Below are 25,440 nucleotides of genomic sequence, written 5' to 3'. Positions count from 1 at the left end.
TGGGCACGCACACTTTCCTTGCATCATCCTGTCCAAATATCTGAGAACTTAAAAGGGAATTGACTTGTTGGACTGACTCCCTCTACACAATGTAATAAACTCTTTTTTTCTTCACTTTTCTTCACCTGCTGCCATGGATTCCTTCATACTACATCCTTTCCTAGTACTAATCCTCTAAAGCATACATAAAGGGAGTACACTAAGCTCATTCACACTCTCGCCTTAATAGTGTGTTCATGCTGTAGGCCTCCTCCACTCTACGTCACACGTCCTGCTCCCTGATAGGACACACTGCACTCCTCTGGCTCCGAGCTAACAGCTTTCACAGAGAGTCCAAGAGTTTAACGCTTCGGGAAAAACCCACACTTGAATTATTGAGCTGCAGAGAGCCAAAAAAAAATGGGTCAAGGATGGCACCATCTCTGCCAAAACGCAAAAAAAACGTTCAACCACTGAGACTAGACTTTTTTGTTTTGAAAAGTTCACGTTTTCAATGCCCCTGGATCACCCTTTGCTTCAATTAATCCCCCATCCATCCTGCGCAGCTCCATCACTGCGAATCATTCAGATCTCGTCCTGGAGAGCCACACCAGGGCCGCATCTCGGCAGAACAACTACAGCACCAAACTAAAAACCTTCTCCTACGGGCTCCTCTAGCTGAGAACGAGCGCTCTGGATCCCAGATGCCAACAACCAAAAGGCTTCCTTCTGTCAGAGATGTTAAGTCACAGTGAGGGAGAGAGAGAGAGAGGGAGAGAGAGGGAGAGAGAGAGAGAGAGAGAGAGAGAGATTCCCCTCCCCTCTCCTACTCCTCCCGACACCTCGCCTTGACTCGTCTCCTCCTTCCCTTTCCTCTCTTCTTCCTCAGTGGCACATAATGCTTCTGTTCTCAGAGGAAATGGCCGACGCGCTGTTTCAGAATACCCAATCAGCTTGTTGTGAAATGATTTCAACTGCCACTCAAGTTGGAGTCGCACTCAGAGAGAGAGAAAGGGGGGGAGAACTGTCAGTCAGTGTTATTAAAATTCGCTGGAGGACATGCACTGAGAGAAAAGGAGCAAAAAAGAGAGGGAGGGAGGGAGGGACAGAGAGTAGTGGGAAAGAAGAGAGATGGAGAGACAGACAGAGACCAAGAAAGTGCTCTGTTCTCGAACGTGCTGTCACAACACCTGCCACCTTCATGAAACGAGTCCCTTTTTGCACCCTCCCTGTGTTTAACTGTAAGTACAGAACAGGAGATAGAGAGGGATAGGGAGAGAGAGAGAGAGAGAGAGAGAGAGAGAGGGATAGGGAGAGAGAGAGAGAGAGAGAGAGAGAGAGAGACAGGGACGTCAGAAGGAAATGTGTCCTTACGACAGTCGGTCTCGTCCTCGCCGTCTCCGCAGTCATCCTGGCCGTTGCAGCGCAGGTTGAGCGGGATGCACTTCTGCTTCCGAGTGCATTTAAACTGCCCTGACAGACAGAGGTACGTATCTGAAACACCCAGAGAGAGAACAGAACTTTTAAACATATTATCATCATTTCGAACCACACATATCCACCGCAGCAAAACTACAACGAGAAACTCTACCATCTTAAGACTGCCATCTGCAATGATGATTGATCGATGATGTGTCATTGATCCTCAAGTGCCAGCTTGTCATTCTCTGCATCCATTAATATCTATGTATCTATCTATCTATCTATCTATCTATCTATCTATCTATCTATCTATTCATATATATATACAGTATATATATATTTATATACAGTATATATATATAAATCATTATACAGAGTTTCATACAGATACCTATATTAGAGACCTGACACATTGAGACATGCTCCTCTAAGACATGAGGTCAAGGTCTAAATGGGTTTATTATTGGCATTATTGGCCTGCAGCAGCATTAATCACTATGAGAGAGGAAATCTGTGTTGACTCCAGTACATCATGGTCGGCGTTGTTGGATGACAGAACGGGCCGTAATCTTTTCTGATGTTCCTAAAGCGGTTATCGATCGCAGGGCGTGTGGCCACGCTAACAGTTATGAATTATCGAGCATTTGAAGAAAACAACCCTAAAAACGACTTGTTAGCTGCAATTGCTCATCTGTGTGGGATATTTGATACGTGGAAAAGAGAGAGTCAGAGAGAGAGAGAGAGAGAGAGACAGAGAAGAAAAAGGGAGGATAAATGAATGATAGGAAATGTGTTGAGCAGACGAGATGTTACAGAGAGAGAGAGAGAGAGAGAGAGAGAGAGAGAGAGAGAGAGAGAGAGAGAGGGAAACTTAAAGACATGAAAGAAAGACAGACAGTGAGCGACAGAGCGACAGAGAGAGAGAGCAAGAGGGAAACTTAAAGACATGAAAGAAAGAGAGAGAGACATCCGTCCGTCTGTTCGTGTCCAGCATTGGAGATGATTTTGATCACAATCACACACGTCTCCTCACCGCAGTTGGCCTCGTCAGAATTGTCCCCGCAGTCATTCTCGCCGTCGCAGATGAAGGGCGGGAGGGCACAGAGGCCCGTGCCACACTGGAAGCGTCCCGGCTGGCATTTAAACTCCGCTGCACAAATAACACCTCAACAAATCAACACCCAACTCTCAAGATGTCCCCAGCAAATCCCACACACAAGGCCACCAGCTATTTAAAGTGTGAGATTTCAGCGACTTGCCCTTTACTGAATACCCCCAGCTTCACTTAATAACTATCATCAAAGAAAGCCTTTCATTTTCCATTCAGTGTAGCTGCAGAGCTCTATGATTCATAGAGCAACCCGAGACCCAGGTATGTCAACTGGGATTAAAAGCATATTCGATGTTTTATCTTCTTGGGTGTATGCACTAATGAGGTTTCTACAAATGCTGTTGAATAAAACTTCTCCAATAAACTTCTCTCCTCTTCAGAAATATGAAGCACAATGAGACATCCTCAAATGTATCGGCATCTGTAGCTGTAGGCATTACCTCTGTATTAGAACTTATCTAATGTATATGCATCTCTAGCAGTGGGCATTACCTCTGTATTAGAACTTCTCTAATGTATCGGCATCTCTAGCAGTGGGCATTACCTCTGTATTAGAACTTCTCTAATGTATCGGCATCTGTAGCTGTAGGCATTACCTCTGTATTAGAATTTATCTAATGTATCGGCATCTCTAGCAGTGGGCATTACCTCTGTATTAGAACTTCTCTAACTTCTCAGAGCCAGACACATGCAGTACAAGTGAAGGGACTGTTTGTAGATGATGGGTGGTAACCAGAGTTCTAAGTAATGATTGGTTAAGACCAGTCACCTGACCGAAACGGATAACACGATACGTTTGATTGGCTAATACTAAGCTAATACCAGGACCTTTATTTTGTCATATCAGAGACCAGAATTACTTCCTGTTACCACCCATCGTCTGGTCACAACCCATCGTCTACCGACAGGGACCGGTGAAGGTGTGGGAGAGGTACTCACGGCAGTCGGCTGGCTCATCAGACCCGTCCCCGCAGTCGTCCACCGTGTCACACTTCCACCAGAAAGGAATACACTCATCTGTTCCACATCGAAACTATGGACAGATTCATCTTCATGTGAGATTCCCATATGTGCGTGATGGTATATGAACATATTCCCTTTTCATATATTGTTTCACATATCGCACTGATACACATATACATATGCACTATACCCTACTGTTATAGAAACACAGGAAGAAAAAAACGAAACTTCTGTGTTTTTTTTTAAACAATCCTCAAAAAATAAAAAAATTGTGTACAAAAACATAATGCAGCATAATTGCTGCTTTGATGCAGTCGGGTTTTAGCCTTACTTATTTAGAACTGAGGTTACATAAGGTGACAAAAGCTCTGCAGTGAAAGGGTGGTTGTCATGTCGACAAGCAATTTACTGATAGAATAGAACAAAACTCATACATCTTCTGTCAGAGGCACACACACTCTCTTCTTCCCTCTCCCTCTCTCTCACTCACTCTCTCTCTCTCACACACACACACACACAGAAAAGCCAAAGTGACACAGAAAAAACAGAGGAGTGTGTTCGAGCCAGTGTCCACCTCTTACCTGGCTGGCGGTGCAGTTGGACAGGCAGGTTTTGTTGTCGGCCGCCAGGTAGAAATTAGTGGGACAGGCACACCTGTGCGAACCACCTGGAGACAGCAGACACAAATGGCTGCACCCTCCGTTAGCCACTTGGCACTGATGCTTGGGAACTGTGGGCAGGGAGAGAGAAAACATCCACATCATCAAGTAAATGAGGCGACATAAGACGCGTAAGACAGACATCAAATAATATGGCGACAGGTCTTAATCGTAACAGTACCACCACGGCACTAATGCCAGGATATTGTGAGCTCATTCTTATGGGTGTCAGCTGTGGTGTCGGCTGAGGTACTGAATATCGTTTGTTATATTCATGCCTTTACAGTTCGTTATACTGTATATCTCCAAAGAATTCTGATTGCCATTCTTGTTGAGCGGCATCAGTGTGATACTCCCGATCAGAACCTTCACAGTGAGCCTCGAACTTTAGCCAATCAGAAACCGTGAGGGGTTCAGACCCAGAGTAAGGTTCATCGCTAAGGTTACACACTGAGGCTAGTGCTACCTTTATTAGAGGGAGTAGCATATTTTAGCTTCACTAGACAATTATCCAAGATAATTTAGATCTAGAGACTATATTTTTAATGTAAGGATTTTTAATAAAACATAACAGCAGACAGACAGCCACCTCTGCAAGTTTGTTACCCTCAGAGCATTTCTGTGTAGATTAAATCAGACTACACCTGGTGCTGACACATACTGTTTAATGTAAATGTGCAGTTACCTTCAGGCTGCCGCAAAGGGTGGTACACGGTTATGGACTCGATGGCCTGCCAAGAGTTGAGCAGCTCTATGCCGTTTTCCCCTGTGGTCTTGTGGGCCCGCCGCAGGGACTTGGACTTCCCATCCGTCCAGTAGATGAAGTCCTCAAACAGGGTCAGGCCCATCACGCTCTGGATGTGGTCATGGGGCACTGGGGAGACGAGCGAGAGCCCAAAACACATGTGTCAGCTGTGTGAGTAACGGCCAGGTTGCAGAATCTATATCTACATGTCTACAAGCCCTGGGCTCTGTAAAGCGCCTTGAGACAATTTTATTGTTTTGGTGCTATATAAATAAAATTGAATTGAATTGAATTGAATTGAATTGAATCTTTCTGCCTACCTGCCTACCTACCGATGCTCTCTCTTTCTTTCTCTCTCTCTTTCTCTCTCTTTCTCTCTCTCTCTCTCTCTCTCTCTCTCTCTCTCTCTCTCTCTCTCTCTCTCTCTCTCTCTCTCTCTATATATATATATATATATATATATATATGTGACCCGCTGATTAATAACAATGACAGTTAAATACAAAACATTTTGAGTCTGATATGAATAGAATGCAAACTTCCCAAAACAACAAAACACTTATGTTACAAGCCAACTCCCTATTGCATTGCAAAGGAACCATGGCAGCCAAACTGTCATGAATTCTCAAAAAAAATACATTATTCTTACCCTTCTGCCTGTGTGTTCCGTCCATGTTTGCAAATAGAATGTGGCTGTCATCCGCCCAGTATAGCCGCTTGTTGGTGTAGTCGATGGCCAAGGCAGTGGGGCTATAGATCTCTTTGTCAACGATGACCACCTGTCCACTGCCATCCGTGCCCACTCGACCGATGTGTGAGTTTTCACAACAGTCGATCCAGAACACATACCTGTCGACAATGGTGTATAAAGACAAGGACAGAGACAGAGAGAGAGAGAGAGAGAGAGAGAGAGAGAGAGAGAGAGAGAGAGAGGGACAGAGAGAGAGACAGAGAGAGAGGGAGAGAGAGAGAGAGGAAGATTAAAAAAGAAACCTCACACCATCTAACACTGGCACAGAAGGCAGGAAGAGCAACAAGTTTCACAAATGGAAATCGATAAGTGCAAAAGTGGACATGAATTGGCAGGTCTGGAGGCATCTAGCAGTCACCCTCAGCATCAGCACCACTGGCTGGTTATTCTGTAGACAGAAATCTTCAGTCTATTCTGGTAACCAAGAGGCAGTTGCATCACTACGGACTTCTCACAGAATCATAATCTTGCGAGTGACTGGAGTCATTGATTGTTCACGCTACAGTGGCTTGAAACTCACAAAATAGAATATGCTTCTCTGCCACCTTGGAATTTTGTCCATAGCTGATATTTTAAATTGCTGTACTGACGTACAATTTCAATTCAGTTAACCTTCTGTTGAGCATATACATTATTGGTTTCAAGTTTATTACTTATTTGTTTATTTTAGAGTAATTTTATCAAGTCTGCAAAGTCATTTTCAAAGTAAACAGGAAACACCAGAATGAAATCCAAGGTAGACTGGATTCCTTGCTGGATGCACCATTTAATTTCAATCATTTCATTAATATCAAGCATATTGGCGTGTTTTTTTCTTGGCCATTAATGTTCCACTAACATAAACCAAAACAACAACCCAAAGATCATACCCAATCTGTGAATCAAGGGCGATATCAGTGGGGTTCTTCAACCCTGAGCTGACCAGGACAGTCGGGTAGAGGCCGTTGGATTTGGAGACCTCCAGGGTTTTCCTCTCGACGTCACACCAGTAGAGGTTCTTCCCGATCCAGTCCACCGCCAGTGAGCTGGGAACGGCCGTTCTGTGAACAATCTGCCCAGATAATTGGGAATGTTTATAACTGCAGTGTACACCTTGGGACTTTCATCAGCTGGCAACTGGCCAGTGTGTACAGTATCTATCCAATTAGATTCACCCAAAGCACTTAACTTAGCGCTAGCCTGTATACCGCTAGATGGCTGTTGGACGCAGATAGGAAAAAAATATGCTTTAATGAGGTGGTGGAGTTAGGAGCAGACAGACTATTAGCCAAGCACACGAAAACAAAGTCAGTTACCCAGAGATTCACTGCCAAGAGAGGTGCACATAACCTGGTCTCTTAACGGCAATAATGCAACATAAAGCACAGCTATTCTCTTCTGAACTGACTTTGTTTTTGACTTAGCAAGACCCTTATCTGGCAAACCAAACAAGCCAGCTGGCACACAGAGTACGCTTCCCTCAATATCGTTATACAACAGAAAAAAATGCAATAAAGTTACGTACAAATGTGCAACACAACAGTCACACACCGACTCCTCAAGGAACTCCAAGTCTTTTAAGGTCTTCCCTACCAAGGTTTAATTTAGTCGGTACGGTATCGCGTGCCAGCTCAGAGCTACAGCTCATTCTCCATGGGCATTTTAAACTAAGCTCAACTTCTGAAATCCCTCTAAAATGTCACAGATCAAGGGACACTCTCCCAATCAGAATCAGACAAACCAGCCCCCCCCCCCGAAGCAAGAAGGCCTTGATTAACATTCTGAGTAGGGTAGGGAGGAGGCTCGGGTATTCTGGTGCTCTCTCCATGCATTGATTCGAAGGATTGCCTTCTGCGGAAATGAAGGTTAACTCATTTAAAATGTCAACATTTGAATACATCAACATGTAAAAGACTTGATAAATCCAAAAGCATATCAGAGTCAATCAGCAGTAGCTCTCAAGCTCACAGCCCATTGAGGAAAAAAAATAAGAAAAATGTTTCACTCAAATGGAAGGATTACAGTAAATTGAGGTTTCACGATATGGCTTTCATCAGAATTGGAAAGTATTCAAATGGCATACAAAGCCCTGGGAAACTACTGACTAATTGTCTATTGTCAAAGCGAAAAAGACAGACCAAAAAAAACCAAAACATCATAACTTCTAAGTGTACTGAGTGAACACAACCTCACCGCAGGTTAAAAACATAACGTTTTAAGATTTAAAAGCTTGCTATAAGACATGTAACAATGTATAATAATCAAAATACAAAAAAAGTCTTCATTCTATAGTTTCCTATTATGATCCACGCCAAAAGCATTGCCTGAGGCGAGTTAGACTTCTACAGACTGCTGAGTACTTCCTGGTGTGTCATCAGCAACTTATAGTTTTCCAGAATGAAAAACATCCAGCCAAGGTCTCTGTGATGACAGGCCGAACGGTCCAGGGGAACACAAGCTAACGCAGTCCCTAAAGGCTTGCTCAAGGCGATAGTTTATTATGGAGAGTTGAAAGGATGGCCATGGTGTTCAGTACATAATCATTAGCCATTCAAGCAGAGTGTTAATGAGTAAGTCATGTAGCATCACAGTGTGACAAGCAGGATTACCCATCTTGTGTTGATGTTTACCAATTATGTTCTATTTCACCCTTGAACAACCAAAACTACAGACACTCCTCGCTAGAGAAAAAAAAAAAAAAAAAAAAGAATTGCGGCAAATCTTTCAGCTCTGTCTTTATTACAACTGTTTCCCCGCTTCATTGTTTTATTAATAGTCGACTTCACTCCCTCCCCAGTCCCCACTCCCCTACTCCCAGCGCGAAAAGTAAAAGGGTAAGAAAATCAGATTACTTCGCCCTCCTCCCCGAAGCACTTTCTGTGTGGCGATAATGGATCCGCGGGGCCGCTCAGAGTGTAATCAAGCTAAATGAGGCTTTCAGCCCCTGCGCCGTACTCCGGGCCTAATGACATGAAGAGGGGCCCGGCGCAGCAGGTGCGCTGCAGTTACAGGGCTGGTCGCCGAGCCGAGCCAAGTCACGCCAAGCCGAGTCACGTGACTGGCCAGTGCTGGGCAGCTGTACCGTACTGACCATAGTTGCAACAGGGGTATGATTAGGTGACGTTGACTGACTAAAGACATGAAGAGGGCCCCGCGCAGCAGGTGCGCTACAGTTAAAGGGCTGGTCGCCGAGCCGAGCCAAGCCAAGCCGAGTCACGTGACTGGCCAGTGCTGGGCAGCTGTACCGTACTGACCATAGTTGCAACAGGGGTATGATTAGGTGACGTTGACTGTATTCTGACTACTCTCGTGCTTGCGTGGTCATGCTTGTGCATGTACTGGTAATGTTGAGTACTTCCGGGTATGTATTTGGAAAGGATAAGAGCAAGTAAGTGAACATGGATAGTCTTTCTTTCTGCTTGGTGGTGAGGGGACCAGCTGCAGCATGCATGTGCACACACACACACACACACACACACACACACACACACACACTGGAATGTAAATGGCTGAGTAGATCTTTTTCTTGGGACGGAGGCAACACCTCTCTAAAAAAAAATGTGATATTATTACTCCTCAGCAAATTTCCTGTGACTGTCCTTTATTGGGCTGTAACTACAGCGCACGCAGAATGAATCACAACCATGGGAATTACAATGCTGGCTGATTTTTATTTCAGTGACCTTGAGTTTGTAAAAAAAAAACGTTAAACTCTTGGTGGCAAGGCACTGCGTGTACTGATTGTGAAAGAGGAGTTTTTCATTTGGCTGAAAAGACCTTTACAAACTCAAAAACCACTCTGTGGACTAAAATTTAACAGACTGACATTGGAAGGTCACATTCAGTCTGGCCTTAACAATAACATTCCCTTTGAGAATGTGTGCTTTCTAGCATATAGAGACTATTGAACACCAGACTATTTTAATAATAGTCTTTGGGACCAAGTAAGATCAGCTTGTGGATCATCTACTTTTGTGAGCGAGAGAGACCATACTTTGTGTACCTTAAGGTCGCTGCCGTTGAGACGCATCCTGTTGATCTTGCGCCCGCTGGGTCTGGTGGAGTCGATCCAGTAGACAAACTCCTTCCTGTAGTCAAAATCTAGACTGATGATGTTGTTGAGGCCCTGAGAATGGAGAAGGAACAGCCATCAGAGGAGAGGAGACATCACACAGAGAGAGAGAGAGAGAGAAAAAGAGAGAGAGAGAAAGAGAGAGAGAGAAAAAGAGAGAGAGTGAGAGAGAAAGAGAGAGAGAGAAAAAGAGAGAGAGAGCGAGAGAGAGGGGGAGAGAGAGAGAAGAACATCATCAAACCCCCAAAGCTCCCGAAGCCTGCTCTGCCCCCGTTTACAGTATGTCGAAAGATCTCTCCAGAGCAATCAAACCAACCATGCCTGCCATGATTACAACGAGTGGCAATGGGCCCATTGCTGCGGGCCCATTGTCTGTGGCACTTACAAGCACGGGTGCAATCTTCCACAGTTTCATTATGCTCAATTAGCTGGAGGACGTCATTAGCCAGTTTAGATCCGCGCACATCTGATCTGGCAGAGATGGAATGGTGGAGAGAGAGAGAAAAGAGAGAGAGAGAGAGAGAGATAGATGGAGAGCGAGATAGAGAGAAAGATAGAGAGAGAGAGAGAGAGAGAGAGAGAGAGAGAAAGAGATATATAGAGAGATAGGTAAAGAGAGAGATAGAGAGATAGAGACAGAGATAGATAGATAGACAGAGAAAGAGATAGAGAGAGGGAGAAAAAGAGATAGATAGAGAGATAGAGAGAGATATAGAGAGAGAGGGATAGAGAGAGAGACAGAGGTACACAGTCCCTGTGATGTCTTTGTGATCATATTGATTTTTTCCCCGAGCACATGGCTTCATGAGACGGATGCCTGTGGTGCGGCGTTCAGCCCCCTGCTAGGCGCAGTGCCTTCAGGGGTTTGGCCATCAAAGCCGCCCGTGAGTCCGGGGCGCATCCGTTCCTGTCATGCTCCCGCCGGGGCGCCGCCTGCCACTCAGCGCCCGCCGAGGTGCCTCACCCAATCAGCGCACCGCGGAACCTCGGAAACCTCGCCTCGCCCCAAGGTGCCGGAGCAGAGAGAGCTCTCGCACAGGAGGGACGGGGAGGCGGGGAGAAGACGACAAGCGAGGCCAAACCTGACACTCGTTCGCTGTCAATATCCCGGCGAGAGACGGCGGCTGAGAGCGGAAGACTTTTACACGCGTGTTCCGCCGGGGCCTCTTGCTCAATTTTAACCTGATTTATCGTCTGGACCCCCAGGACAAACAATTACTTTTTTAACACCACATAGAAGAAAAAAAATTACAGATCTCCGCGGGGCAACATCAGTCTTGCTAACTCGCTGCTGAATTACAACCCCATGTGGTACAGCGAGTGATATTACGGAATGATTAATCCTCGCAGGGCGACCACAAGGCCCCGCGAAGAATGAAGGCCATTAGTCATGAGCGGCCATTGGATCTTGTCGTATTTACATTGATTTAATTATGGATGGAGACGCTCTGGACGCGTGATGGACCAATATCCCGGTCCAGGGTCAACAGCGGCGGCGGCGGCGGCGGCTAAATGCTAACAGGACACCTGGGACTCGGCTCAACCGCACCTCTCCCCGGAGGGCCATCACTGGGTCTAATGGTGATTGAGGTGAATGATGTCTAATGAGGTCATTCCATAGCTGGAGTGATTGTGCAGTAAGGCCCTAAAAGGTTGCCCTGAGGATAAGTTGTATTACACTATTCATGAATCGTGCTATGAATTTTTATGCATCTGAAATTTCAGAATTATATATCATATTCCAAATTATTCCTCGTTAATACATTTCTTTTTCCAATCAGCACAGTATATGGATACTAATGTGGCATTAATGTTTCAATAGAATTTAATAAATTTGTTCTTGTGTAATGTCAAGTAATTAGCTCTACAGATTTGGTAAAGAGGTGCATTTTCTATTGAAAATCTAACGGCAGTGACCATGTAACTAGCAGTAACCATCAAACTTTAAAAGTGTCTGAATCTATTCACAAAACATCATGAACGTATTTAATATTTGAACACCTCAAGACTTTTTTTTTTTTAACCTTGATAATCCTGTGTTTAAACCCAGATAATCACTAACGGCTTAAAGTTAAACCACGTGAATGAAAAGAATCATGCCATTCCCAGTATAAAGCCATTATCTCAGCTCCACTGTAGGGAAGTCAGGTTGTGTTTCTGTATCCAGGCGATGATGAAACACAATGCACTTTCATGGCTGTCGCCGGGATTATATGCAGAGCGGGGCACCACACTTAATAGCTTCAATTAGTGTTTTCCAAAGGACACGGGCAGCGAGCGACGGAGTGTTGTTATCGCGGCCACGTCACTTTACCGCGCGCCCTCCTAATTGTTACTCCATTAGGGATTCAGTGTGCCTGCTCCCCCCTATTTCATGGTCTTCTCGCTGACTCATTCATTACCTCTGATTTAGAGCCGTACAAAAACCAGAGGCCCCGGCTTTTACAATAGAGGCAGAGCATTTACAGCCAGCAGTGAACGAGAGAAAGAGGGGGCATTACGGAGGAAAAATTAAAGTAAAGAAGAAGAAAAAATTACTTTAAAAAAGACAATGATGAATGCGGCTCTTGTTTGGTGGAAGGCTGTTGAGACAAGGTGCTCCCTTGATACAGATTGAGCGCATGCATTATTCAAAACATCATACATAATGGACATCGTACTTAGACACACAGGGTGCTTTCTTGTTTCTTGGTGCGATTTTGTGTTACCTGTTTGAGCAGCGTGTAGTTGGACCCATCAATACTCAACTTCCTGATTTCATGATGATCGGCGAGGATCAGAAAAGGCTCCTCGGCTGAAGGAGAGACAGACAGAGGGAAATTTCATTTTGTTCATCCTTTGATGCAACCCTTCCATCATCAAAGAAAAAAACGGAAGGAATTAATGGCTAGGTGGTGATCTGTGGTTCATCCCTGGCTCTCGGTGTGACTTCCATTTTGAAAGAGGAAAAGTTTTTCTCACGTCAATGCGCTATTTTCCTTTAGATTCTTAGACGACTATCATTGAAAAAGTCATCAGTACCTTCTCCATGAACTCTCTCTCCCCAGTCAAAACATTCAACATCCACACTAGTATCCTGTCCACTTTTTGAGTGATCAAAGAAACACAAACAGTCTTTTCACGAGGGGCCTCAGTCTTAAGATGGGTAGTTGGTTTCCGAGGGGGTTACCTGAGACGGCCTTGCAGCTGTTGGGGTTGTTTTTGCTGGCCTCGTATCCGTCCACACACAGGCACTTGTAGGAGCCGAACGTGTTGATGCAGGTCTGGCTGCAGGGTAGCGTCGAGGTGCACTCGTCGACGTCTACGCAGGTCTTCCCGTCATTCTTCAGACGAAAACCGGGCCAGCACTTGCACTGTGAAACAGACACAAACACAGGTACGTGTTACCGGGTGCCAATCAACATGGTCACCCCGGTAGAGGCTGGGAAATGGCCTCCGAACCAATCCAGCGCCGGACGAACCCTGGTCCGTCATTACCATGTCAAATGGTCGAGGTAGAGAGAATGTTTTAGCGTTTTCCTTTCGCATCTCAAAAGCTCGGCTCTAAATCTAATACATGAAAAAAAAAGATAAACAACAACAACAACAACAAAACAAAGTGGCGGTCGCTAAAAGGCCCAAGGGACCCTCCTCACGTCTGAAGGTCACCATCCCTCTTCCATCTCACTGTGCTGACTCACCCAAGAGTTTTTCTTTCTTTCTTTCTTTTTTTTCTTTCTTTCTTTTTTTTTACCTTCGCTGTCTCGGCTTTGGCCGAGGGCCCGTTCTCATCCACACAATCTAACCTTCAGGGCTCCGTGCTGATCCCTCCATTTTACTCTGCCCAGCACAGTGGTCTTTAGGGGTCTAAAGTGCCTTTAGCCGGCCTGACACCCATCCCTCCCCCAGACAAGCCTCTCTGTTCTTTCGGGCACCTTACTGATGCAGAGAGGAATGGGTGATGGGGGGTGGAGGTGGGGACATCTGACAGAATTTTGCCCCTGACCGATGGCTGGTGGCAGGGCTCTGACACGCTGACAGCCGTGGGTCAATTCAGCGCGACGCCCGTGTCTTGGCACCGGACCAGGCCTGCCCGGTCGTGTCAGCCGAGCCTGCAGTTACTCAGCAGAACTGTCCATCTCTGAAGGACTCGTGCCCTGGAGAGTGTGTGTGTGTGTGTGTGTGTGTGTGTGTGTTTGTGTGGGGTTCGGTTCAGTGTTAACGGATGCCACAGTGGCACGTCACTGAGGTAAATCCTGACAGCTTTCGTCTTGTGTAAACACACACTCCAGGATGCCACTTACTCTGTCAGTCAGTCAGTCAGTCACTCCGTCAGTCTATCAGTCTTTCTCTCTCTCCGTCGGGTTAAATACAAATAACTTAAGACTGATTTTTTACAATAACATTATTTTAGGGACAAGAGAGGGAAATGAAAACATGAATAAAAGATGCAAGAGTAATGGGTAAAAATGATTGCGTTTCGTCATGCTCTATGCATAATGTTAGGTCACTGTCCAACAGAAAGGAGGCAATTATCTGAAGGTCAGCTTTTCTTCCTTTTACCGCGTCCCTTAAAATTGTAATTAATTTTTTTTTCTACATTTGTGTGTCAAAAGTCACTAATGGCCGCCCAGGTCACCAGCCTGTTGTTATCATTAATTCAACACTTTCGAAAAAAGAAAAGTAGTGAAATCCATTTGGACATTTTAAAATTCCGTCTTTCAAGTGAAGACAATTCAAGGAGTCAGTATGAGACTCATTTCAAGAGAGTGAAAGCTAACATCAGCCTACCTCAGTACATGGTCATGGACTGGCTTCCTATTCAGTGCATACAAGAACTGTTGGGGGTCCATTTCCATTAACACTGCTACCTGTGCTAATGGAGGCACAGTGATCTCAATTCCCCCCATCCACACACACACACACACACACACACACACACACACACACACACACACACACACACACACACTCACACCTACACACACACACACATGCACTACCCCCCCCCCCCCACACACACACACACATTTAATTTTCCATTCACACAGGCCCCACTAATGTAAGTCATAACATACCATGGCAATCTAACACCCTGACCTCTAGAGCAATGGGGTGAGTGAACAGCTGACTATAATATGAACCATAACTAAAGGGTGCGAATGACCTCACTGACCTTGTACCCGACGGGGAGGTCCTGGCAGTCCTGTGTGCAGCCACTAATGCGGCGGTTCAGGCACTCATTAACGTTGCAATTCTTCTCGTCGGAGCGGTCGCCGCAGTCGTCCTTCTGGTCGCATAGGCTGCTCTCAGAGATGCAGCGGCCATTGGAGCACATGAAGAAAGAGCCATTGCACAGGCTCTCTGAGAGGGAAAAATTAAACAATTAGAGGGTTTTAAGTGTTAAAGTGATGCATATTAAAGCAGTTTTACTACAATTTCACTACAAATCTCAGAATCGCCCACACCAGCGGAGAGAAATAATGGCATGTTGTTTCATTCTGGGCCAACAGGCTTCAATTAAACTAATTAAACTGGACTAATATATTTGCTTACTTTCTTTCAACATTTGCTTGGAACACTAGAGCAAAAACATTTCCTTCCTATAGGTTAATGGGTTCACAGGTCACCCATGTTACCTCAGTTTTCAGTTTGTTTTGTTTGTTTGTTTGTTTGTTTGTTTGTTTACCATTCAGTAAGGCAGCTGTGGCCTATCTGGGCCAGAGCAGGGCCGGATGCACCCCGAGTCAGGTGGCTTTGCATTCTACATTCTAATGCATTCTAATGTCCTTGTTAATCCCAACATGTCTGTGTTCATGTCAGTCTCTCCTTTATGCCCATGCAGACGCAGAAATGGAGATTAAGGAGGTGGAGGAGGTGGAGGAGGTGGAGGAGGAGGAGGAGGAGGAGCAGGAGGAGGACTGGAGTCCTTACCGGCAGCCAGGCATTTGAGGTTTCGGGGCAGCTCGTCCGAGTGGTCGGGGCAGTCGGAGAGGCCGTCGCACTCCCACTGGGCGCTGAGGAGACAGCGGCCGTCAGCACAGCGAAACTCCTCCGGACCACAGGAGCGGTACACTGCAGACAGAGAGAGAGAGAAAGAGAGAGAGAGAGAGAGAGATAGAGAGAGAGAGAGAGAGAGAGAGAGGGAGAGAGAAGAGACACAGAGGGGTGTGAGGGATGTTTGGCTGACAGCGGCTCTCTCTCATACTCGAACTCGCCCACTGTAACACCACCATCTGTTTGAAGCTCTCTTTGTCTGTCTGACACACACACACATGCGTGCGCACACACACACACACACACACACACACGGACACACGCACACTCAAAATAATGCTTTATAAAATCCCACTCACACCACCCACAGACATACACAGCAAGCACACACACACACACACACACACACACACACACACACACACACACACACACACAGACACACAGACACACACACACACACATACACACACACACACACACACACACACACACACAAACACACACACAAACAAAGAGAGCCTCAAGTCTCTAGGGTGGAAAGCCAAAGAGAGATCTGCTGAAATAATAAAGTGAGCTGATTCTGTTCTGGAGCCAGACCTCCTGCTGCTTGCTGGACTCCCTGTGAGCTGTAAAGAGAGATGCTGAGGAGAGATGCTGAGGAGAGATGCTGAAGAGAGATGCTGAAGAGAGATGCTGAGGAGAGATGCTGAAGAGAGATGCTGAGGAGAGATGCTGAGGAGAGATGCTGAAGAGAGATGCTGAGGAGAGATGCTGAGGAGAGATACTGAGGAGAGATGCTGAGGAGAGATACTGAGGAGAGATGCTGAGGAGAGATGCTGAGGAGGGATGCTGAGGAAAGATGCTGAGGAGGGATGCTGAGGAAAGATGCTGAGGAGGGATGCTGAGGAGAGATGCCTGACATGTGAAGTCACATCCTCCCTCAACAGGAAAACAGATAAACCACTGCTGTGAGAACCCACTTAGAAAAGAACAAATGATCACGATGAAGAAAGGATAACTTGACAAATATCAAGATGTGATTCATGCGAGGCACTAAGGCTTCCCTACTCATCAAGAGGCTGTACAGTGCCTCCACTTCACAATAAAGAGCTTCACCCTCTTAACTGAAAGAAAATATTGCCTTGAGCATGTCCTTTCGCTAATTTACCAAAGTGGGATTGTTTGGTGTTTGCATCATTAAAATATTACTCCATAAACACTGCCGTAATCAAGGCGCAGAGAGGAACTTATTCAGTCTTATTATAAACGGTGCAGTTTTTCGTCCAATTCCAATTTGGCAGTTTGTTACAGTTTACAATTTCTTGCTGAGGCCAAACATCCACGAGAGGCACCAGAGCGAGTATCAGCAGCACACCACACAGCCAGCCAGCCAGCCAGTGTGAGGTGCAGTGGGCTGAGAAATATGACTACTCCCCTTTGTCATGGAAAAAAGGCAGAAGTGCCGACTCCACACTTCGCCAGTCATAAGGCATGAAGGAAGGGCAGGGGGAGAGGATGAGGGGAGGGGAGAGAGAGAGGAAGAGAAGAAGAGAGAGAGGGACTGGGAGTATGGCATGAAGAGAGAGGAAAAACAGATGAAAAAGAAAAAAGAAAACAGAGAGAGGAAGATGAAGGAAGGCAGAGGAAGGTAGGCACTCACCACACTCCACTGATTCGTCAGAGCCATCGCCGCAGTCGTTGTCATGGTCGCAGACGAAGCGCTTGGGGATGCACGCTTTGTTCTGGCAACGGAAGGAGTTCTCGTCACAGGTGTTGTTAGGGGCTGAGGAGGTGAAGGTGTCCCACAAGGGACAATCAGAACCATAGTGAACCCAGTACAATAGCACAAGCCACAATAGACAGTTCTGTCTGTATGACATTTGTTGATATTTTGACATGGGATGTGTGTGATGTTGTATATCATGTTTAATATCATCTTCTGGTGGTACAAGCAGGGTATTTCTTAGTGGGGCGACTGTCTTTGTGTCCACACTTGACAATGAGCTGTGCCGTTGTTTTAAATGTACTAAAGATTTAACTAAATGTACCACTATGGAAATTTGTGTACAATATGGTTTTTATTTTGCATGTCACTATCTCAGTATAGGATGGGGCTGACTTTGTGAATATCCATGTTGGTTTATGAGTGCATGTCCACATTTATAAAAAAATGACTTCTGCAGGAAACACATTTGTAAGGTTAGAAAAATTACAATAGCTATTAATTTCTTTCATTTTAAAAGTCCCAACACTGACAGAGGGCAAAAAAATATCAAGACTTACTCTTTAGAAAATAGATGTCTGCAGTAATGTATGCCCAACTAGAAGTGGTTGTTACACTGCACTTTCCAGAGATTTGCACATATAAAGAATCTCAGGAAAAGTTTATTACAATACCAAGAGTGCCTATTTGAATGCCGACCATCTGTTGTTTACTTTCTTCAGGCACAGCTTTGTGAAAGTATGCAACTGCTCATTTTTGAAAATTTAATTCAAAAGAGCTCCTTCATCTTTGTATCTGCAAACAATAATCTGAGCCAACACTGGGTGATAACAAGCACTTCAACATCCAAAACCACCACCGTCCACAGCTCGCACTGAAAATATATCAGTTCAAACCTACAATATCGCAAAGTCAATATTATAGTGGTGACCATCGCAACAGTAAGCAACAATAGACTTCCCACTCAACAACAACAACAACATTCTGTATTCCAGTCTGTTCTCAACAGGAATAAGAAGATCTGAGCAGAGCTTCAAAAAACATTCCCCATGTTTCAACAAACTTTTCTAATGCTGCAGATCAGTAGAGGGCTGTGTATTTCACAGAGGTCAAAACTGTCTGGAGTCTGAAGGGAGTTTGTGCCACACTCACCACAGCCGGCCGCTGCCAGCTCATCGCTGCCATCGGGGCAATCCCTCTCTCCATCACAGAGCCAGCGCTTGGGCACGCAGGCGTAGGAGCCCGGGCAGCTGAACAGACCGGGGGCACATGTCACCGATCCTGCACAGAAATGAGTGTGTTTAGAGTGACCCAAACATCAGGGAAATGCTCTCTTGATGTAAAATATACTCATATGATATATGTGAAATATCATTTTCCCAAAATACACTTTAGGATGTTCTCTTGACTGTGCTTTACATTGAATGTCAATAACGGTAATATGGAATGTCTTCATGTTGTGTTCACCACATAACCTCTGGTAAAAAAAGAAAAGAAACATTTTTGCTAGTTTTAAAAATGGCGCTTGTTGTTGTTTACCACTCATGTTGCGTTTAATCAATATGCGTCACGGCAACCATCACTGCAAACCCCACGCAGCAGTTTCAGGGCCGCACAGAAGTCAAATATTACTCACAAATATTTGACTCAGTCGCAACAGAAAGTTATAGTTGGCCAGTCGGCAGATCAAACAAAGTGAAAAAGAATTAGGTTGGGCCCAATTTGATGGAGTTGGTCGGGGTTATGGTTGGCAAAGCACCATATTTTTAAGGATGGCCTGATGAACCGAAGCACTGTAAACACAGAGGGCTGCACTGGCTAAGAGGTAAAGTCTCCATTCAACACTCTGAGGCAATTTCAGTTTGTTTGTGTTTGTTTGTGCAACCATATGTATTTTTCCTGTGAGAAAAAAGCTAACATAATTACTTCAACAGAGCTGACTCATTTTCAGTATTAGTATTTGATCCAAGTCCCATTTTATATTAGTGTGCCTTGTCACATTTCCTACAAACAGATATATTTTTTAATAAGATATGGAAACACTGAATGCATTGGCTGATTGCATATGTTCAATGATGACAAGAAATACACTCCTTTTTTCACTGTTTTCTTTTTTTCCCTTTTTTATTTCAGTGGAGAAGGTTGGCTTTACAGTTGCTTCGGGCTGTATCAGAAATATCTTGCTGATATGTGATTAAAATAATGTTTTGGGAAAACATTTATTATTTGTTTCCGTCCATGTTATTTCTCCTCATTGAACAACATGTAATCATTGCATTCCCTTGCCACACTATATATTACATAACCTTTCTTACAGTGTACAATTCTATTTTGTAGAAACAGAAAAAGAACATAAATTCTTTGTAATTACACAAAACTATGGTTATAGTTATATCAGTTACAATTAAGGTTACGGTCGTATATAACCTCGGATTAGTGTGTTTCACAACGATATATTTACATCACAACCAGAGTTGTGTGTTTTAATGTGTCTCCTCCTTTTTGCCGTTCAACCTATTGAGCATTGTGGCACTGTGTCAATCATGTTTATTGATTTTGCACTGGCTGCCAGAGGAGAGAGTCATCTCTACTTAGAGACATTTAGCTCCAGTGCAGACATACCTGTCAAACACCAGGCATGCCATATTTACAATCCTTTACATTTGATATATGTGTGATGAACCCCTTTAGAGTATATCAGGGAGGAAGGAGAAGGAGAAAGATCAAGAGAAGGAGAAGATCAAGAAAGGGAGGTGTGAAGGTGTGTCAACCTCAAACAAGCCAAGGGTCTCCAGGGAATCAGAGACATGAAATGAACTGAATGGAGACGCGACACTGAAGCGAGTCCCGGTCATCTTTTTGAGAACCTGTTTGATGTCGCCTGTAGCATGGCTGGGTCCAATTGCTTATAGTCTGTCTGGTCATACTCAATACAGAATATGGCAATTTCCTTTTATTCAGGGCTGCAGTTCATGTGGTTTGTGATATTTTATGTGTGCTCTGTACAGATCACTGGCAGAAGCACTGACAGCACTGAGTTATAAAGGGAGCTTTGGGGTACCGTTAGCTCTGAAAGTGAGTTTCCAGCTTGAGAGATATGAAACCTGTTTCATCTCACCAATCCAGTAACATCAAATATGAGGTCAGGAATTATTTAAGGCTACATTTTATAGTATGTGTCCTTAGGTTGACTGTAATGATTACTGAATTAAAAATGTATTTCACTTCTGACAAAAGTAAAACATTTTGTATTTGGTGTTACGGTTAGGATTAGATGTAGGGTTGTTAATGTATAATACTATGTTCTCATATGAAAAGCACAAAGTATGGTTTATTACAATGTAACAAGGACACTCATAATATAATAATAACACGATTATAACTCATAACATAATCGAATCTACTGTCATCTAATCTACTGTCATCTAATCTAATCTAATTATAATATAATATACATTTGGAGCTAAATTAGTCATAAAGGCGTCTGCGTATTTACCACACATCTCCTCGCTCTCGTCCACTCCGTCCCCGCAGTCATCCTCTCCATCACACAGCCACTGCTTGGCGATGCACTTGTTCTTGGAGCAGGCAAACTGGTTCCACAGGCAGGACGAGTCTATGGACCAGGACGAATAAGGGTTAACGGTTAAAGGTAGAGTCTGTGATTCTATGGACCAGGAATAATAAGGGTTAAAGGTGGAGTCTGTGATTCTACGGACCAGGAAGAATAGAGTTAAAGGTTAAAGGTAGAGTCTGTGATTCTATGGACCAGGAAGAATAAGGGGTTAAAGGCAGAGTCTGTGATTCTATGCACCAGGAAGAATAAGGGGTTAAAGGTTAAAGGTCAAGTCTGTTATTCTATGCACCAGGAAGAATAAGGGGTTAAAGGTAGAGTCTGTGATTCTATGGACCAGGACGAATAGAGTTAAAAGTTAAAGGTAGAGTCTGTGAGTCTATGCACCAGGAAGAATAAGGGTTTAAAGGTTAAAGGTCAAGTCTGTGATTCTATGCACCAGGAAGAATAAGGGGTTAAAGGTAGAGTCTGTGATTCTATGGACCATGAAGAATAAAGGTTTAAAGGTTAAAGGTCGAGTCTGTGATTCTATGCACCAGGAAGAATAAGGGGTTAAAGGTTGAAGGTAGAGTCTGTGATTCTATGGACCAGAAGAATAGAGTTAAAGGTTAAAGGTAGAGTCTGTGATTCTAACACAATAAACTTTCGGTCAAATTAAGAAAATTGCTCCTCACAATCCTCTGGCTTTCTAGCCAATTAGTGTGTGCGCTGAAAAACATGTCGGTGTTCGTGCACAGTTCTGGTGCTGTAAATGGTAAAACAGCATAGTGGCTCAGACCATAGCCATAACACATTCCAGTGTGTGTGTGTGTGTGTGTGTGTGTGTGTGTCTGTGTCTTCTCAGTGCAGGGGCACTCAACTGGTTGCCTTGGAATGCCAGAGAGAGAGGGGGAGAGAGAGAGGGAGGGAGGGAGGGAGGGAGGGAGGGAGAGAGAGAGAGAGAGAGAGAGAGAGAGAGAGAGAGAAAGAGAGCGCGCGCTTCATTTTCCATTCATTAGATGTGTTCCCTGTTGAATGAGACACTTGCTCTAGCAAGGTCAAAGTGTTTACTTCTGCCTCAGTGTCGACCACATTCAACTTTCTTGAGATAAACAGAAAAAGATCTAAATGAAATAAAATCAGGTTCCTCATCGCGTTGCCTCATACATAAACCCCCTTCATTTCCCAATGATACAGACATGGTTGGTGAAAATGACAAACCCTTCAATAACGTGTGTGGAAAGTTATATTTCAACAGACTTTGTGGGGGTGAGCAAATATCATATTTAAGGTGGTACATAAATACTAAGCGGTGCCATTTTACCAGCCTAAAATGTTAACAAAAGCTGAATGTCAGACTGGTTTCAGCTGACTATAAACCAGATCCAATATGCCGTTGCTTCCCTCTCCAAAAATAATTTTTGATATTTTCTTGCAATGTGTTTTTTGACCCCCCACATCTTCTGTACTTCTGACTAATGTGCTCAAAAGCAGATATAGGACTAGCCTTTTGTAATGATAAACAGTTCATTACAGCTTGGTATTATGGCTGGTGCTCTTGGGCAACTAGATGTTTAGAAAGAAAGAGTTTGAAATTAATTAAACCAATTCCCTGTCTTTGTAATTTAAGTGAAGTGCTTAAATGCCACATTTCTCTCCACTCTCTACACCACAGTATAATTCAATTAGCACTCATACTGTATGCTTTCAGCCAGTGCTCTCCAAATGACAGAAATAAGTATGTTACACTGTATTAGTCTTAACGAATCAAAACAAGCGATATGTCGACAGGGTTCGGATTACACTGAGGCCCGGGATTGCCCCGCCCCCTTGGTTCTGCCCCCGCCCCCCTAGTTCTGGCGAGGGCATCCCTAGTTCCTTTTGAAATCAGAGTTGGGGGGGGGCATTTAATTCTGTCCTCAACTGGTGTGATAAATCTCCGTCTCATTGGATGTAATTTTTCGGAGAAGTTCATGTAGTGCACCGTTTAGCCCATCTGCTTGAACTTGCCAGCCACGACTCACTTAAGGCCGTAAAGGGATGCAATCATTCTGAGATTTTCATTTCAAAGTCTCTTATGCAACCTACCACCAATCCCCAAAGACCATACAACTTCTGAGAAAAGCTGCTAAGGCCCTCAATATGGACCTTCTGCAGATAGGCCAGGTTTTCACCAAAAACTGGGTTGCCACGGTTTCAGATCTGCCAAAGCAGGTTGACAATACCATGCTGCGCTGGCCGAGCAGCTGTAGGAGGCAAGTGAGGTCCCAAAGCTCTAATGGCCTGTTGCTGTGGGTCATTTTTGCCTCACTTACAGTATTTGCTCTGACGTGACTCATTTATGCATCAGCTCTCCATGTTTGCATCTGTCAGTAACACTTTGAACTACCTGTGTGTTATTATGGTGTGTGGCGGAGGCTGGTGTGTGGCTGCTAATGGCAGTGTATATCTAGGCTGTATTGCTGTGCATAGTTGTTGCCCGCGTAATTGTTGTGAGATTACACAGTACTGTGTACCGAGTGCTATTCTCATGGCTGGCCCCTCTGGGATCTGCAGGGTAATTCAAACACTGCATGTCTAACATGGAAATGAAAACAAACCTACTTCAAACAAATGGAGTGCAGGTCTCAAAGACGACTGCAAATATGCCAGTGCCTGTCAGAAGCCCTTTCCCTTACGGACCCACTGGTCTACACCCTCCGGAAGTCCCTTCTGAATATCTCACTGACCCAGAATCTGTGCGTTATGTCCTCTACTGCCTGGCCCGGTCACACTAATGTAGAGAGGGACTACGACTGGTTAAGAAATAAGCCCCCAGGGATGGATGTTTCATCACTGAGTAAGTGACCTTTGCACATGGTGAAGCATATTTGGGTTGCCAGTAGCACAGGGGTGGGTGAGCGGGGGAATACAAAAAAATATATATATATGGAAAAAAAAACTGAACTTGAAGATTACGGTAAATGAGTAAAATGAGCCTCTTACCAGTTAACATAGTTCCAAAAAATATATAATATAAAGAAACGAATAAACTAAAACATCCTATCTGTCAGACAGTCAAGAAAGTAAGACAGAAAGAAAAGAAAGAAAGAAGAGAAATCTAGCTAGATAGATAGATGAATCGATTGATATATAGATTATATATAGATTATATAGATTAGATATAGATATAGATATAGATATATAGATTAGATCTATATATTGCATTATAATTGCCATAGAAGTATCAGGCTAATAAATGTGGTTATAAGATGAGTGGGGTGTGAGCAATCGTTAAGTGTCCTTACCACACTGGAACTCGTCAGCTCCGTCCTCGCAGTCTTTCTGGCCGTCGCATAGCCACACGCTGGAGATGCAGTTACCACTGGGACACGCGAAGTGGCCCTCCTCACACCCGCTCCCCTGGGGCACTGCAGGCACAGAGAAGAGGAGGAGGTGAGAGGAGGGAGGGAGAGGAGGAGAACAGAGGAGGGAGGGAGAGGAGGAGATGAGAGGAGGGAGGGAGAGGAGGAGAAGATGAGAGGATGGGAGGGAGAGGAGGAGAACAGAGGAGGGAGGGAGAGGAGGAGATGAGAGGAGGGAGGGAGAGGAGGAGAAGATGAGAGGATGGGAGGGAGAGGAGGAGAACAGAGGAGGGAGGGAGAGGAGGAGAAGATGAGAGGATGGAGGAAGCGGTGGAGAGCAGAGGAGGAGAGCAGTGGAGGAGAGGGGAAGAAGGGGGATGAGAAGATGGAGGAAGAGGTGGAGAGCAGAGGAGGAGATGAGAAGAGAGAAGTAGAGGAGGAGAGTAGAGGAGAAGAGGGGAAGAAGGGGGAGATGAGGAGAGGAGAGGACACAGATGTGCAGTGGATGGGCATAAATCAGGGTGGGGGGGGGGGGGGTTCGACAGCAACATAGTGATAGTAAGATGGTTAGTAAGACACTTTACCATACTGCCAGTATCCAAATGTAATACCCAGTCCACAGTAAGTGAGACGTGTTAAGTGGCATGTGTTGTATTCAAGCTGGAAGGCATCTTGTGGCTGAGATGCAGGAGGTGTACGTGTGTTTACTGTAAGGAGCAGAGGCCAGAGCAGAGATGGAGGAGGTGTACGTGTGTTTACTGTGAGGAGCAGAGATGGAGGAGGTGTAGGTGTGTTTACTGTGAGGAGCAGAGATGGAGGAGGTGAATGTGTGTTTACTGTGAGGAGCAGAGATGCAGGGTATACGTGTGTTTACTGTGAGGAGCAGAGATGGAGGAGGTGTACGTGTGTTTACTGTGAGGAGCAGAGATGCAGGAGGTGTATGTGTGTTTACTGTGAGGAGCAGAGATGGAGGAGGTGTACGTGTGTTTACTGTGAGGAGCAGAGATGGAGGAGGTGTACGTGTGTTTACTGTGAGGAGCAGAGATGGAGGAGGTGTACGTGTGTTTACTGTGAGGAGCAGAGGCGGAGGAGGTGTATGTGTGTTTACTGTGAGGAGCAGAGATGCAGGAGGTGTACGTGTGTTTACTGTGAGGAGCAGA

At 44.8% G+C, this 25,440-nt stretch overlaps 1 protein-coding gene across 6 annotated transcripts in view; it reads right to left on the bottom strand.

The window, feature by feature from the left end:
• lrp1bb (low density lipoprotein receptor-related protein 1Bb) overlaps positions 1-25,440 on the bottom strand; it is a 302,617-nt gene that overhangs the window by 39,637 nt on the left and 237,540 nt on the right. For all 6 annotated transcript variants that reach the window (XR_004165369.2, XM_031582278.2, XM_031582280.2 and 3 more), the window contains exons 49-64: positions 24,224-24,346; positions 20,880-20,999; positions 18,536-18,664; positions 17,321-17,443; positions 15,595-15,735; positions 14,837-15,024; positions 12,851-13,034; positions 12,390-12,475; positions 9,613-9,735; positions 6,500-6,681; positions 5,529-5,728; positions 4,820-5,008; positions 4,057-4,205; positions 3,452-3,545; positions 2,435-2,551; positions 1,354-1,473 (exon numbers count right to left, since the gene is read on the bottom strand). Coding sequence is in view for 5 of the 6 variants with exons in the window: in XM_031582278.2 (XP_031438138.1) it covers positions 1,354-1,473; positions 2,435-2,551; positions 3,452-3,545; positions 4,057-4,205; positions 4,820-5,008; positions 5,529-5,728; positions 6,500-6,681; positions 9,613-9,735; positions 12,390-12,475; positions 12,851-13,034; positions 14,837-15,024; positions 15,595-15,735; positions 17,321-17,443; positions 18,536-18,664; positions 20,880-20,999; positions 24,224-24,346 (2,268 nt within the window). In the remaining variant the exon portion in view is untranslated. The remainder of the gene's footprint in view (positions 1-1,353; positions 1,474-2,434; positions 2,552-3,451; positions 3,546-4,056; positions 4,206-4,819; positions 5,009-5,528; positions 5,729-6,499; positions 6,682-9,612; positions 9,736-12,389; positions 12,476-12,850; positions 13,035-14,836; positions 15,025-15,594; positions 15,736-17,320; positions 17,444-18,535; positions 18,665-20,879; positions 21,000-24,223; positions 24,347-25,440) is intronic.

Source organism: Clupea harengus, chromosome 2 (assembly GCF_900700415.2).
Source record: "Clupea harengus chromosome 2, Ch_v2.0.2, whole genome shotgun sequence".
In the NCBI taxonomy this organism is placed as follows: Eukaryota; Metazoa; Chordata; class Actinopteri; order Clupeiformes; family Clupeidae; genus Clupea; species Clupea harengus.
The sequence above is the reverse complement of the archived record's forward strand: the minus strand, read 5'-3'. Positions and strand labels throughout refer to the sequence as shown.